Below are 12,500 nucleotides of genomic sequence, written 5' to 3'. Positions count from 1 at the left end.
AGAGAGGAGGTCTTCCTCAGGAACTCTTGTCCTGGTGTCCAGGGAGGTACAGGTGATCGTGAAGAATGATGGTGGAGGTTTGCATGCGATGTTGGACGTGTCCACGCCAGAAGGAGGAGGAAGAAGAGAAGGAGGAGGAGGAAGAGGAAGAGTAGGAGAAGGAGGAAGAGGAGGAGGAAGAGTAGGAGGAGGTAGAGGAAGAGAAGGGGGAGGAAGAGGAGGTGAAGGAGGAAGAGGAGGAGGAGAAGGAGTGGATAGGGACCTCAACAAGGGCGTTTCTGTGGAGCTGGTGACTCACAAACACAGACACAGCTCGTCCAAAGTTCGCGGTCGTCAGCGGAGAAAAACGGGAGCGGTAGAGAAGGAAGGCGGAAGGAGGAGGGCCTCGTCGGGTGAAGCGACGCCGCCGGAGCCGAGTTCCCCGCGCGAGGAAGTGGTGGTGGTGGACGCCTACGTGGAGGTGGCTCCTCCTCCGTCCCGGCTGGATTCCGACACGCTGCCAGGAACAGCGCAACGTCAGGACTACGTAATTGATGACGTGGAGGTTTATGAATACGAGTGGAGTGATGACGTCACGGGTCCCTTCACAACAACAACACCAACAACAACAACAACAACAACAACGACAACAACAACACATACAAACTCTGAGTCCAAGACTCTAGTCGCTGCACACTCCAAAGACGAAGCAGCAGCAGCAGCAGCAGCAGCAGCAGCAGACAAAACAACCAGTCACCTATCGTCGTCGTCCACGTCATCGGAGATAACGCGTGGCACCGTAACGGACAGCGCTGACGTCAGCATGACGGTTCCAGACAGCCGTGGCTGCAAGGGAGAGGGAGAAAACGAGGAGGAGAACGAGGAGGAGGAGGAGGAGGAGGAGAAGGAGGGGAGCGGGGTTCTTCGTTACCTGTCCATGACGTATCTCCCAGCGCCAGAGGTAAGCAGGCTAATGATGCTTTAGCAGTGCAGCAAAGTGGCTGTGTTTGGTGTCTGACTCTTGCAGTTCTTGATGGCCCGAACTGGCCAAGCAGGAAGAGACAGACAGACGAGGCAGCTGAGGAGGGAGAGAGACAGAGTGGGTGAGGGTGGGCTGGGGGTCGGGTGGCGGGGTGGAGAAACAGGAGGAGGTGGGTAGAGGGTAGAGGGAAACCGAGAGAAGGGGGGGGACAGAGAGAGAGAGATAGAGAGAGAGAGAGAGAGAGGGGGGGGGGGGTGAGGTTGAGCGGAGGGAAAAGACAGGAGTAAATGGGGAGAGACAGAGACAGAGAGACGGAAAGAGACAGACAGACAGAGCCAGACAGACAGAGACAGAGGCAGAGAGACTGTGGCAGAGATAGAGATTGAAAGATAGGAAAGGATGAGGGCCTGAGAGAGAAAGAGAAACAAACAGACAGACAGATGGGAAATGATGAGCGTTTGAGAGACACACAAAGAGAGACAGACAGACAGACAGGGACAGACAGACACTGAGAGTGACAGAGACAAACAGAGAGACAGAGACGCAGTGAGAGAGACAGAGAAGGAAAGCGAAAGGGAGAAGTGCCTGAAAGACAGACAGACAGACAGACAGACAGACAGACAGACCGACACAAGAACAGAGATAGGGGCAGTCAGACAGGGAGACGGACACACAGACATCTGGAGACACAGAGACGGCGAGAGATACAGGAAGAGCAAAAAGCAGAGAGAGAGACAGACACACACACAGAGACAGAGAGATAGTGAGAGACAGATAGACAGATAGAGACAAAGAGAGAGATGAGACAGAGACGCAGAGAGAGACTACAAAGAGACAGACAGACAGCTACAGAGACACAGAGAGACAAACAGAGTGAGAGTGAGGGAACAGTTATACTGATGAAAGTAAAGGCAAAGGTACTGACAGAAAGAGGGAGGCAGACACTGCAGAAAAACAAACGTTGACACCAGTCAGACAAAGAGAGAGCGAAGGGACAATTGTTCTTTTGTTTCTTTGTCTGGGGGGTACCACCACCACAGTGTGTGTGTGTGTGTGTGTGTGTGTGTGTGTGTGTGTGTGTGTGTGTGGTTGAGAGAGAGATAGAGAGAGATGAAGGGGGGGGGGGTAATCACTGCCTTCTTTCTTTTTCCGCCGACGTCAAGAATGTAGACTTGCTTTTGGCGTATTTGAGCAATGTTTTGGGCTCAACAAATTTAGCTGCGAGAAGTCGAACTGTTTTAACATAACACATCACAACACACAGACATACGTACAGACAGACAGACAGACAAACAGATAGAGAGAGCTAAAGATAGCCAAAAGACGTGGAAGATATTGCAAAAGCAAACAGCCAAATGGAAAAAAAAGAGGATAAAAAGGTGCGACATGAACACACTTCTAATCATCTAACAAAGCGACAAAGGCTACGTTCACACTAAGCCCAGCCAATTGTTGACACAGCAACACACTTCAGTCAGACACAGCCAGTTGCCGTCAGCCTGACACAGCAACACACTTCAGTCAGATACAGCCAGTTGCCGTCAGCCTGACACAGCAACACACTTCAGTCAGACACAGCCAGTTGCCGTCAGCCTGACACAGGAACACACTTCAGTCAGACACAGCCAGTTGCCGTCAGCCTGACACAGCAACACACTTCAGTCAGACACAGCCAGTTGCCGTCAGTCTGACACGGCAACACACTTCAGTCAGACACAGCCAGTTGCCGTCAGTCTGACACAGCAACACACTTCAGTCAGACACAGCCAGTTACCGTCAGCCTGACACAGCAACACACTTCAGTCAGACACAGCCAGTTACCGTCTGCCTGACACAGCAACACACTTCAGTCAGACACAGCCAGTTACCGTCAGCCTGACACAGCAACACACTTCAGTCAGACACAGCCAGTTACCGTCAGCCTGACACAGCAACACACTTCAGTCAGACACAGCCAGTTACCGTCAGCCTGACACAGCAACACACTTCAGTCAGACACAGTCAGTTGCCGTCAGCCTGACACAGCAACACAGTTGCTGTCAGCTATGGCTCTCTCCAAACCGAAGAAACTAATGTTATCAATTCACGCTACTAGTATCATTAAAGAAGAGTTCCGTCCCTTGGACCAGCCATCAGTCTCATCTGTGTGCTGACGACAAATCAAAAAGCTGTGTGGAGACGCCTGGTGGCCAGTGTAAACACTTACCGCTCGGCAAACATGGCGGGAAAGCGCAAAATGACGTGCGCACATTTCTCGGCCAGTTGCTGTCAGCTGCTAGCAGCAACTAACTGGCTGGCTGGGTTTAGTGTGAACGTAGCCTAACGTTGACCTAAATCCAAAGGGAACGAGAGAAGAAACAAACGAGCGAAGACGAAGCAAAGTAAAGAGACGTCTTCCAACATCTGCTCCATAGTCTGGGAGGAGGAGGAGGAGGAGGTAGAGGTTGGGGTTTGGGGGTGGGGGTGTCAGTTTACAGAGTTTCTTTAGCCACTCGGAAGATCATCAAGAGAAAAGGTCAACGGTATTGTGATCACCGAGGGATTGTTCCTTCTCACTGTTTTCTTCCTTTTTCTTCCCCCCTTCTGTCTCTTTCTTGGTTTTGATTCCATACTTTGTGTAAATTTTCAGAGAAAGGTCAAAAAGTGTTTCGAATTCCTTCCTTCCCCTCTCTCTTCCCCTGTCACCCTCCGCCCCCCTTCCCCTCTCTTATATGCCTATGTATTTGTGTGTCTCTTAGATCAACGGCAGATGTGTAAGTCCGCCAAAGTGCTAATGTCTTCACCGTTGGAAAATAAAGATTAATTAATTCATTCATTCATTCATTCTGTTTCTCGCTCGCTCGCTCTCTTTATCTCACTCTGTTTCTTGACTCGTTTGTACGTCTACATGTCTCCATCTGTGTCTAGAGGTACGCTTCTGTCTGTCCGTGTGAGTGTGTATGTCCGTCCGTCCGTCAGTCTGTCTGTCTGTCTGTCTCTCACTCTGTCTCTCTCTTTGTACTCTGATATCTAAGTATGAAAAAGCCAAAATGCCCCCCACCCCCACCCCACCCCTCTCTCTCCCTCTATCCCCGTCCCTCCACCCTCATCTGTCTCATCTTCCCTCTCTCTTTCGCTCTTTCTGAAAGATATATTTGGTTTTGTTGCTGTTGTTTGACTATGATTTGGTTTAGGAATAGATCTGTTTCGTGTTTTGCGCCTGATTCAATATCCCTCATTCATATCTTTTTTTTTTTTTTTTAAGGCAAATGAAATTCAACTCTATTTCGTGGACATTCAAATGGGGGAAAGAAAGGGCGAGAAGCGAAAAGAATGGGGGTACATGCGGATCTTTCATAGCTCGATGAGTTGGGTTTTTTTGTTTGTTTTTTTTCTCCTTCTTTTTTTCATTTTTAATCGCTGTCGTTAAAAAGACAACATTTTCGTTCCAGCAATGAACTCTTTTTTTTTTTTCTTTTCTTTTTTTTTTTTTTGCTGATTGATTTATTTCATTTCATTTTGTTTCAAATTAATTTGATTAGATTAATTCAATTCACTTCGATGCAATGTTATCTATTCGAATCCAGTCCAATCCAATCCAATTCAATTTATCTTGGAGTGTTTCGCAGACTGGGTGGTATCCAGTTCCAAATTTAGAGGTAATGAATCGAAAGCCACTGTCTCTAACTGTCTTCTGGGGTTTTTTTTGGGGTTTTTTTTTTTTTTTACGTTTCGGAAGTTTTAAGAGCTTTGAAATGGATTCCACAGGCAATTTCATTCCACGTTTGAAATGACTCTGTTTTTTTATTTTTTTTTTTATTTTTTTTTATTTTTTTTTTTTAGAATGCCGTGACACGGTTCTGTGACACTGTTCTTCGTACCTAACAGTCCCAGACTTCTCATTCAACGCACCTTTCTGAATAAAGGAGGGGTATTCTAGTGGTTGGGGATGGGGGGGCGGGGCTGGATGGGGGGCGGGGGTGGGGGTGGGGGTGAGGCAGAATGGATAAGACGCTCATCTGCCCACTCGGTGTGTCCGTGCGGGTCTGGGTTGGAAATCCCGCTCTCGTCACTTCTCCCAAGTTTGACTGGAAAATCAAACTGAGCGTCCAGTCATTCGGATGAGGCGATAAACCGAGGTCCCGTTGCAGCACGCACTTGGCGCAGTGAAAAACAAAAACAAAACAACAATATGTGACGCCGCACGCGAAAATCATGTCCTGGAGTAAATTTCACGCAACACGCTGTGAAAGTGACAAGGGGTGAAAATATCAAATTTGAGTTTTTGGTTATTCAGATTCTATGATTCTTTTTCTATTAAATTTCCAAGTATTATAAAGAAATATAAAGTATTAGCGATTTATTTTGATGTTTTCCCATTGGGAATTGGTGATCAAGAGTCGGAAACAGCGAACTCGTTTGCCCCGATTTTCTCAGAAGTACGTTTGTGATCATCACGAGACTCAAATGCATGTATCTCAGAAACTAATAAAGATACTTGAGTTCTGTTTTCCTGTGTGTTACTCAGAATTCTCTCTACTTTCAGATAAAAGAATAATATCATTTTGTGAATTTTGACCATTGTCCATGATTTTCGCATGCACTATCACATATACGTGCATGCACTCAAGGCCTGACTAGCGCGTTCGATTATGCTGCTGTCAGGCATCTGCCTAGCAGATGTGGCATATATGGATTTATGCGAACGCAGTGACGCCTTCTTGAGAAACTGAAACTGCAGAGAGGGCCGGGGGGGGGGGGGGGGGCGAGATGGGAGCTGGGAGGTGGGGCGGCGGGGAGTCGTGGGGGGCGGGGGAGGGGGGGGGGCTGGAGGGAGGGGGAATTGGCGGGTGGTTGAGAGATTCAATCAAACTCGTCTTGACCACAACCATACCCATCCACCATTCTGACACACCGCCTTCAGGGGGGGGGAGAATTATTCTGCCCACTTTAAATTTCGCGGTAGTCTCCCCTCTCGTCAAAGTAGTTTCGCGGACCAATGGTCTGCCGAGAAGATGTAGTGGTGGAATTGGAATGGGAAAGCGTCGTAGCTAGCTGCTTTGCTCACGACTGCTAAATTGAATTTCGGTATCTGAAATAACGCAGGCCTCCCCACCCCCACCCCTATGTCCCAAATTTACCCCTCTCCCTCTCCCACTCCCAGGACTGAAAAGAAACGAAGCATATGGCCTTGCCAGTACTTTTTTCTTCTTTTTCCTTTGGGGGGGGGGGGGGGGGGGTGAAGAGGGGGGAGGGGGGTGGGGGTGGGGGGGTGCGCAGCTGGTGCTCATGGTGCAATAATTGTTTGGCATGGTTGCAATCTTTGACAACAATGTAAGGGGTGGGGTGGGATGGGGAGTGTCGGTGTGTGTTTGCCTCTGTGTGTGTGTGTGTGTGTGTGTGTGTGTGTGTGTGTGTGTGTGTGTGTGTGTGTGTGTGTGAGGGAAAGAGAGAGAAAGAGAGTGTGTGTGTATGTGTGTATATATATATATATATATATATATATATATATACATATATATATATATATATATATGTGTGTGTGTGTGTGTGTGTGTGTGTGTGTGTGTGTGTGAATAGAACATAACGGAATAGAATAGAATAATTGTTATGGAACATGGAACCATAACGTTTTGAAAGACGGAAGAGAAAGAATGTAAGCATAATTTGATTTTGGGAATGTTGCAAACGAGAGATATTTGTTTGCCTATCTTTTCGTTACAAAATAATTATTGTGTCCACGATGTTAGTCAGTAGTCAGTTTTCCTTTTAATTGACGGCCGGCATATCTCGCGTCGTCATGTATTTACGTACCTCTTTTGCAAACAGGCCGGTGGCTTGTAGTAAATTAAGTCCGAATTCTGAGTTCTCAATGCTAGGTCTCTCTCTCTCTCTCTCTCTCTCTCTCTCTCTCTCTCTCTCTCTCTCTCTCTCTCTCTCTCTCTCTCTCTCTCTCTCTCAGTTCAAGAGCCAGAACCAGAACACAAGAAGAAAACACGTCAAGAAAGAATAAGAACAACTTGCAAAGGAAACAGACCAAGAACAAGAGCAAGAAAGATAAGAGACTTCTGATCATTAAAAAAAAAAAAAAACAATACACCAAAACAAACAAACAAACCAACCTTCATACTCCCACTCCCAACCCCGCAAAATAGAATACAATAGAATAATATGCACGAAAAAACAACAACAATAGAATATCATAGACTAGAACAGAACAGTATGGAAAAAATAAATAAATAAAATACGATAAATAGAATAGAATAGAATAAAAAATAAAATAAAATGCTATTCACCGGTTCCCTTTCTCTTCCCACCCCCCCCCCCCCCCCCCCCCCCACACCCCCTACCAGTGGCTGGGCAGAGAGGCCAAGGACCCTGTGCAGCTGGCTCGCTACAACGCCTACTGCCAGGCCGTGGGAGCCATGCTGGGAGCCTCGGTGGGAGCCATGGGAGCCGACCACGTGGGCCGGCGCCGCTCCCTCTACGTGTACTTCTCCCTTCTGCTTCTGGCACAGGGACTGTCCGGGGCGGCTGTCTCCTGGACCATGCTGGCCGTGTTGAGGTTTCTGGTGGGGCTGTTTGCAGGTAAGGAGAGGACGCATGGATGGATGGAGGGAGGGAGGGAGGAAAGAACGAAGCAAAGAAGGATGGATGGATGGATGGGAAGGAAGGCAGCATGGATGGATGGATGGGAGGAGAGGAAGGAAAGAAGGAAGGAAAGAAGGATGGATGGATGAATGGATGGATGGGAGGAAGGAATGAAGGGAGAAGAGATGAAAGAGGGATGGATAGAGGGAGGGAGGGAAGAAAGGAAGGGAATGTTGGAAGGAAAGAAGGGAGGAAGGAAGGAAATGTTGGAGGGAAAGAAGGAAGGAAGGAATGGTGGGAGGTAGAAGAGATGAAAGTGGGATGGATGCAGGGAGGAAGGAAAGGAAGGAAATGTTGGAAGGAAGGAAGGAAGGAAGGAAGGGAGGGAGGGGGGTAGAAGAGATGAAAGTGGGATGGATGCAGGGAGGAAGGAAAGGAAGGAAATGTTGGGAAGGAAGGAAGGAAGGAAGGGGGAAGAGATGAAAGTGGGATGGATGCAGGGAGGAAGGAAAGGAAAGAAATGTTGGAAGGAAGGAAGGGAGGGGGGTAGAAGAGATGAAAGTGGGATGGATGCAGGGAGGAAGGAAAGGGACGAAATGTTGGAAGGAATGAAGGAGGAAGGAAGGAAGGAAGGAAGGAAGGAAGGGAGGAAGGAAGGAAGGAAGGGAGGGGGGTAGAAGAGATGAAAGTGGGATGGATGCAGGGAGGAAGGAAAGGAAAGAAATGTTGGAAGGAAAGAAGGAAGGAAGGAAGGGAGGGAGGGGGGTAGAAGAGATGAAAGTGGGATGGATGCAGGGAGGAAGGAAAGGAAAGAAATGTTGGAAGGAAAGAAGGAGGAAGGAAGGAAGGGAGGAAGGAAGGAAGGAAGGGAGGGGGGTAGAAGAGATGAAAGTGGGATGGATGCAGGGAGGAAGGAAAGGGTGGAAATGTTGGAAGGAAGGAAGGGAGGAAGGAAAGGAGGAAGGAAGGAAGGGGGGTAGAAGAGATGAAAGTGGGATGGATGCAGGGAGGGAGGAAAGGGTGGAAATGTTGGAAGGAAAGAAGGAAGGAAGTAAGGAAGGGGGTAGAAGAGATGAAAGTGGGATGGATGCAGGGAGGAAGGAAAGGAAGGAAATGTTGGGAAGGAAAGAAGGGAGGAAGGGGGAAGAGATGAAAGAGGGATGGATGCAGGGAGGAAGGAAAGGAAAGAAATGTTGGAAGGAAAGAAGGAAGGAAGGAAGGCAGGAGAAGTGAAAGAGGGATGGATGCAGGGAGGAAGGAAATGAAGGAAATGTTGGGAAGGAAAGAAGGGAGGAAGGAAGGAAGGGGGGAGAGATGAAAGAGGGATGGATGCAGGGAGGAAGGAAAGGGAGGAAATGTTGGAAGGAAAGAAGGAGGAAGGAAGGAAGGAAGGAAGGGAGGAAGGAAGGAAGGGAGGGAGGGGGGTAGAAGAGATGAAAGTGGGATGGATGCAGGGAGGAAGGAAAGGAAAGAAATGTTGGAAGGAAAGAAGGAAGGGAGGGGGAAGAGATGAAAGAGGGATGGATGCAGGGAGGAAGGAAAGGAAAGAAATGTTGGAAGGAAAGAAGGAAGGAAGGAAGGCAGAAGAGGTGAAAGAGGGATGGATGCAGGGAGGAAGGAAAGGAAAGAAATGTTGGAAGGAAAGAAGGAAGGAAGGAAGACAGAAGAGGTGAAAGAGGGATGGATGCAGGGAGGAAGGAAATGAAGGAAATGTTGGGAAGGAAAGAAGGGAGGAAGGAAGGAAGGGGGGAGGGATGAAAGAGGGATGGATGCAGGGAGGAAGGAAAGGGAGGAAATGTTGGAAGGAAAGAAGGAAGGGAGGGAGAGAGGGGGTAGAAGAGATGAAAGTGGGATGGATGCAGGGAGGAAGGAAAGGAAAGAAATGTTGAAAGGAAGGAAGGAAGGAAGGGAGGGAGGTAGAAGAGATGAAAGTGGGATGGATGCAGGGAGGAAGGAAAGGAAGGAAATGTTGGAAGGAAAGAAGGAAGGAAGGCAGAAGAGGTGAACGAGGGAGGGAGGACCATGTTGGCCGTGCTGCGGTTTCTGGCGGGGGTGTTTGCAGGTAAAGAGAGCAAGGAAGGAGGGAAGGAAGGAAGGACAAAAATGGATTGGAAGGAAGGAAGGAAGAGAGAAGAGATGAAAGAGGGATGGGTTGAAGGCAGGAAGAAAAGGAATGGTAGGATGGAAGGAAGGAAATGAGAGAAGGAAGGGAGACAGGAAGGGAGGGAGGGAGGGAAGAAGGAAGGAGGGAGGGAGCTAGGGAAGGACCATGCTGGCCGTGCTGCGATTTCTGGTGTGGTGTTTGCAGGTAGGAAGAAAGGAAGGAAGAATGGGTGGAAGGAAGGAAGGATAAAGAAGGAAGGACAGAAGGAAGGAAGGAAGGAAAAAGGGACGGGGGGGAGGGGGGGTGGGGGAAGTGGCCATGATGGCCGTGCTGCGCTTTCTGGTGGGGATGTTTGCAGGTGAGGAAGGAAGGAAGGAAGGCAGGAAGGAAGAAGAGTTGGTCACACACACACACACACACACACACACACACACACACACACACAACATCACGTACAAACACACCTTTTTGAGAGCGCTCAGTAATTGTGCTGCATCGTTCGCAAACAGACCCACGTCAAAATAACCTATGGTCTTATTACAAAAAACACTTTTGGAAATCTCTATCAAAACATGAAGTTCTGGTCTGTCACCAACATGCTTTTCTAGATTCTCCCAGACAGCACCGAAAATGCACAGTTCATTCAACACATCCAATCAAATCAGCTATTTTAAACCGTGTCAAAGTTAAAGTCCTATTTCTTGCTTCCCTTGACTTTAGGATTTTGAGAACAAGTTTGTACAGAACTTGGTTGGTAGTGATGCGCGAAGAAAAGAAAAAAGCGCTGAAAATAGCTGATGTTTGACTGGTTCTTGCAAGCAATGGATATTCATCAAGAATTCAGAACGATGTGGAAGCAGACGTTAAATTGTGGAATATTTGTTGTGAGAACGCTTCGAAGTGAGGCGGTACATGAACCTTTCGCAATTACACGCTGTTCGCAGTTAGGCATACCTTCTCTACGGATGATAAATGTGTTGGGCTCTAGAATTTGTGAAAGAAGTTGACCAGTACTAGGGATACATATTCGAAGCTAACCACAGACTTGAACCCTTTGAGACGTTATTCCCTTTTGTTAAAAAAAAAAATAAATAAATAAAAATTTTAAAAAGAGGAATTTCGGCAACCGGACCATAGATAGCTACAGTCCAATTAGGTCATTCACTTTAAATAAACAGCAACATGCGACGGTTAAAAGAAAACATGGTGTGGTCAACTTTGCACTGTTTTCATCAAGTAGACTGATCTATGGAGGTCACATGAAGATGCGCTCTTTTTGAGCGACATACCCCAGCCAAACGCGTATCAATGAAACAATAAACAACCACACGGTTGTTTCCATACCGTGATTTAAAAAAAAATATTTTTTTTTTTTTAGAAAAGATTCTTCGTGGTCGTAAAGAACCACAATAACAAAACATTTCTCATTTTCACAGTCACATATTGTTTCGGATGTTTTTTTTCTTTTGTGAAAGAAAAGATTCTTCTTGGTCGTAAAGAACCATACAAGAAAACACTCGGAGTGTTGGCCTAGAGGAACGTGTCCACGTAGGAAGCGAGAGAATCTGAGCGCGCTGGTTCGAATCACACCGGCAATCGCCGGTATTTTCTCTCCCTCCACTAGACCTTGAGTGGTGGTCTGGACGCCAGTCAATCGAATGAGACGATAAACCGAGGTCCCGTGTACAGCATGCACTTAGCTCTCGTAAAAGAACCCACGGCAACAAAAGTATTGTCCCTGGTAAAATTCTGTAGAACAATCCACTTCGATAGGAAAAGAAATTAAATTGCAGGCAGAAAAAATACCCGCCCCCCACCAAAAGATGGGTGGCGCTATCGGTGTAGCGACGAGCTCTCTCCCTGGGGAGAGCAGATCGGATTTCACACAGAGAAATCTGTTGTGACAAAAGGAGAAATACAAATACAATTTCTCATTTCCAGTCACATATTGTTTCTGGTGCTTTTCTTTTTGAAAGAAAACATTCTTCTTGGTCGTAAAGAACCATACAACAAAACATTTCTCATTTTCACAGTCACGTATTGTTTCGGGTGCTTTTCTTTTTCACAGTCACATTTTGTTTCGGATGCTTTTCTTTTTGAAAGAAAAGATTCTTCTTGGTCGTAAAGAACCATACAGCAACAAAAACATTTCTCATTTTCACAGTCACATATTGTTTCAGGTGCTTTTTATCTCTGCGACCCTCTCTCCCCCTCCCTAAGCCCCCCGCCTTCCCCCAGTGCAGCTGCTGTGGCCCACGATGCTCTGTGATGCCTGCGCGTGCAGAGAGGCACGTGGGTCCTGATGTCTGGCATTCACAGCCTTGTTATCTCCCTTTCAGTCTCTATTACTGATTCCTATTGTTTTGTTGTTGGTTGGTTGTTGTTTGTTTGTTTGTTTTTTTTTGGGGGGGGGAGCTTGTTTTAATTGACCTTTGACATTGTTTTCAATTTGCTTTTGACTGAGCGACACATGGATTAATTGGTCTTTTCAATATTTCAAATCAAAAGACAACAACTTCTCCTCTTCGTATTATTTCGTTACGTGTAATTAGCCACATAAGAACAGATAAGGACACTCAGACAACTTTCTGAAGTGTGCTTTACATGAGCTTTGCGATTTACATAAAATTTATAGTCAAGTTTGTCGTTGATTTTTTCGTATAATTGTGAGATAAAAACAGTTTTTGTAATTTCACGTTCCTATGTGATTACTTCAATCTACAAGTAAACACAAGAGTTACAGCGCACGGAAAAATGGTCCATTTTAAATCCATAGCGTAGTCAGAAACTCAACTCTTAATCCTGATAATTTTGAGTTTAATGATGTATCACCTCTGGAGAATTTCTTGAAAGTCATAGCTTTGA

General features: G+C 46.8%; 1 protein-coding gene across 1 annotated transcript in view; it reads left to right on the top strand.

Annotated features, from left to right (window-relative positions):
* LOC143292187 (uncharacterized) overlaps positions 1-12,500 on the top strand; it is a 41,970-nt gene that overhangs the window by 479 nt on the left and 28,991 nt on the right. Inside the window, exons 1-3 of the mRNA XM_076602370.1 lie at positions 1-90; positions 259-940; positions 7,294-7,528. The exon at positions 1-90 is cut by the window's left edge and continues 479 nt beyond it. Of these exons, the coding sequence (XP_076458485.1) occupies positions 1-90; positions 259-940; positions 7,294-7,528 (1,007 nt within the window). The remainder of the gene's footprint in view (positions 91-258; positions 941-7,293; positions 7,529-12,500) is intronic.

This window comes from Babylonia areolata, chromosome 18 (assembly GCF_041734735.1).
Source record: "Babylonia areolata isolate BAREFJ2019XMU chromosome 18, ASM4173473v1, whole genome shotgun sequence".
NCBI classification, from domain to species: domain Eukaryota; kingdom Metazoa; phylum Mollusca; class Gastropoda; order Neogastropoda; family Buccinidae; genus Babylonia; species Babylonia areolata.
This window is presented reverse-complemented; position numbering and strand designations above follow the sequence as displayed.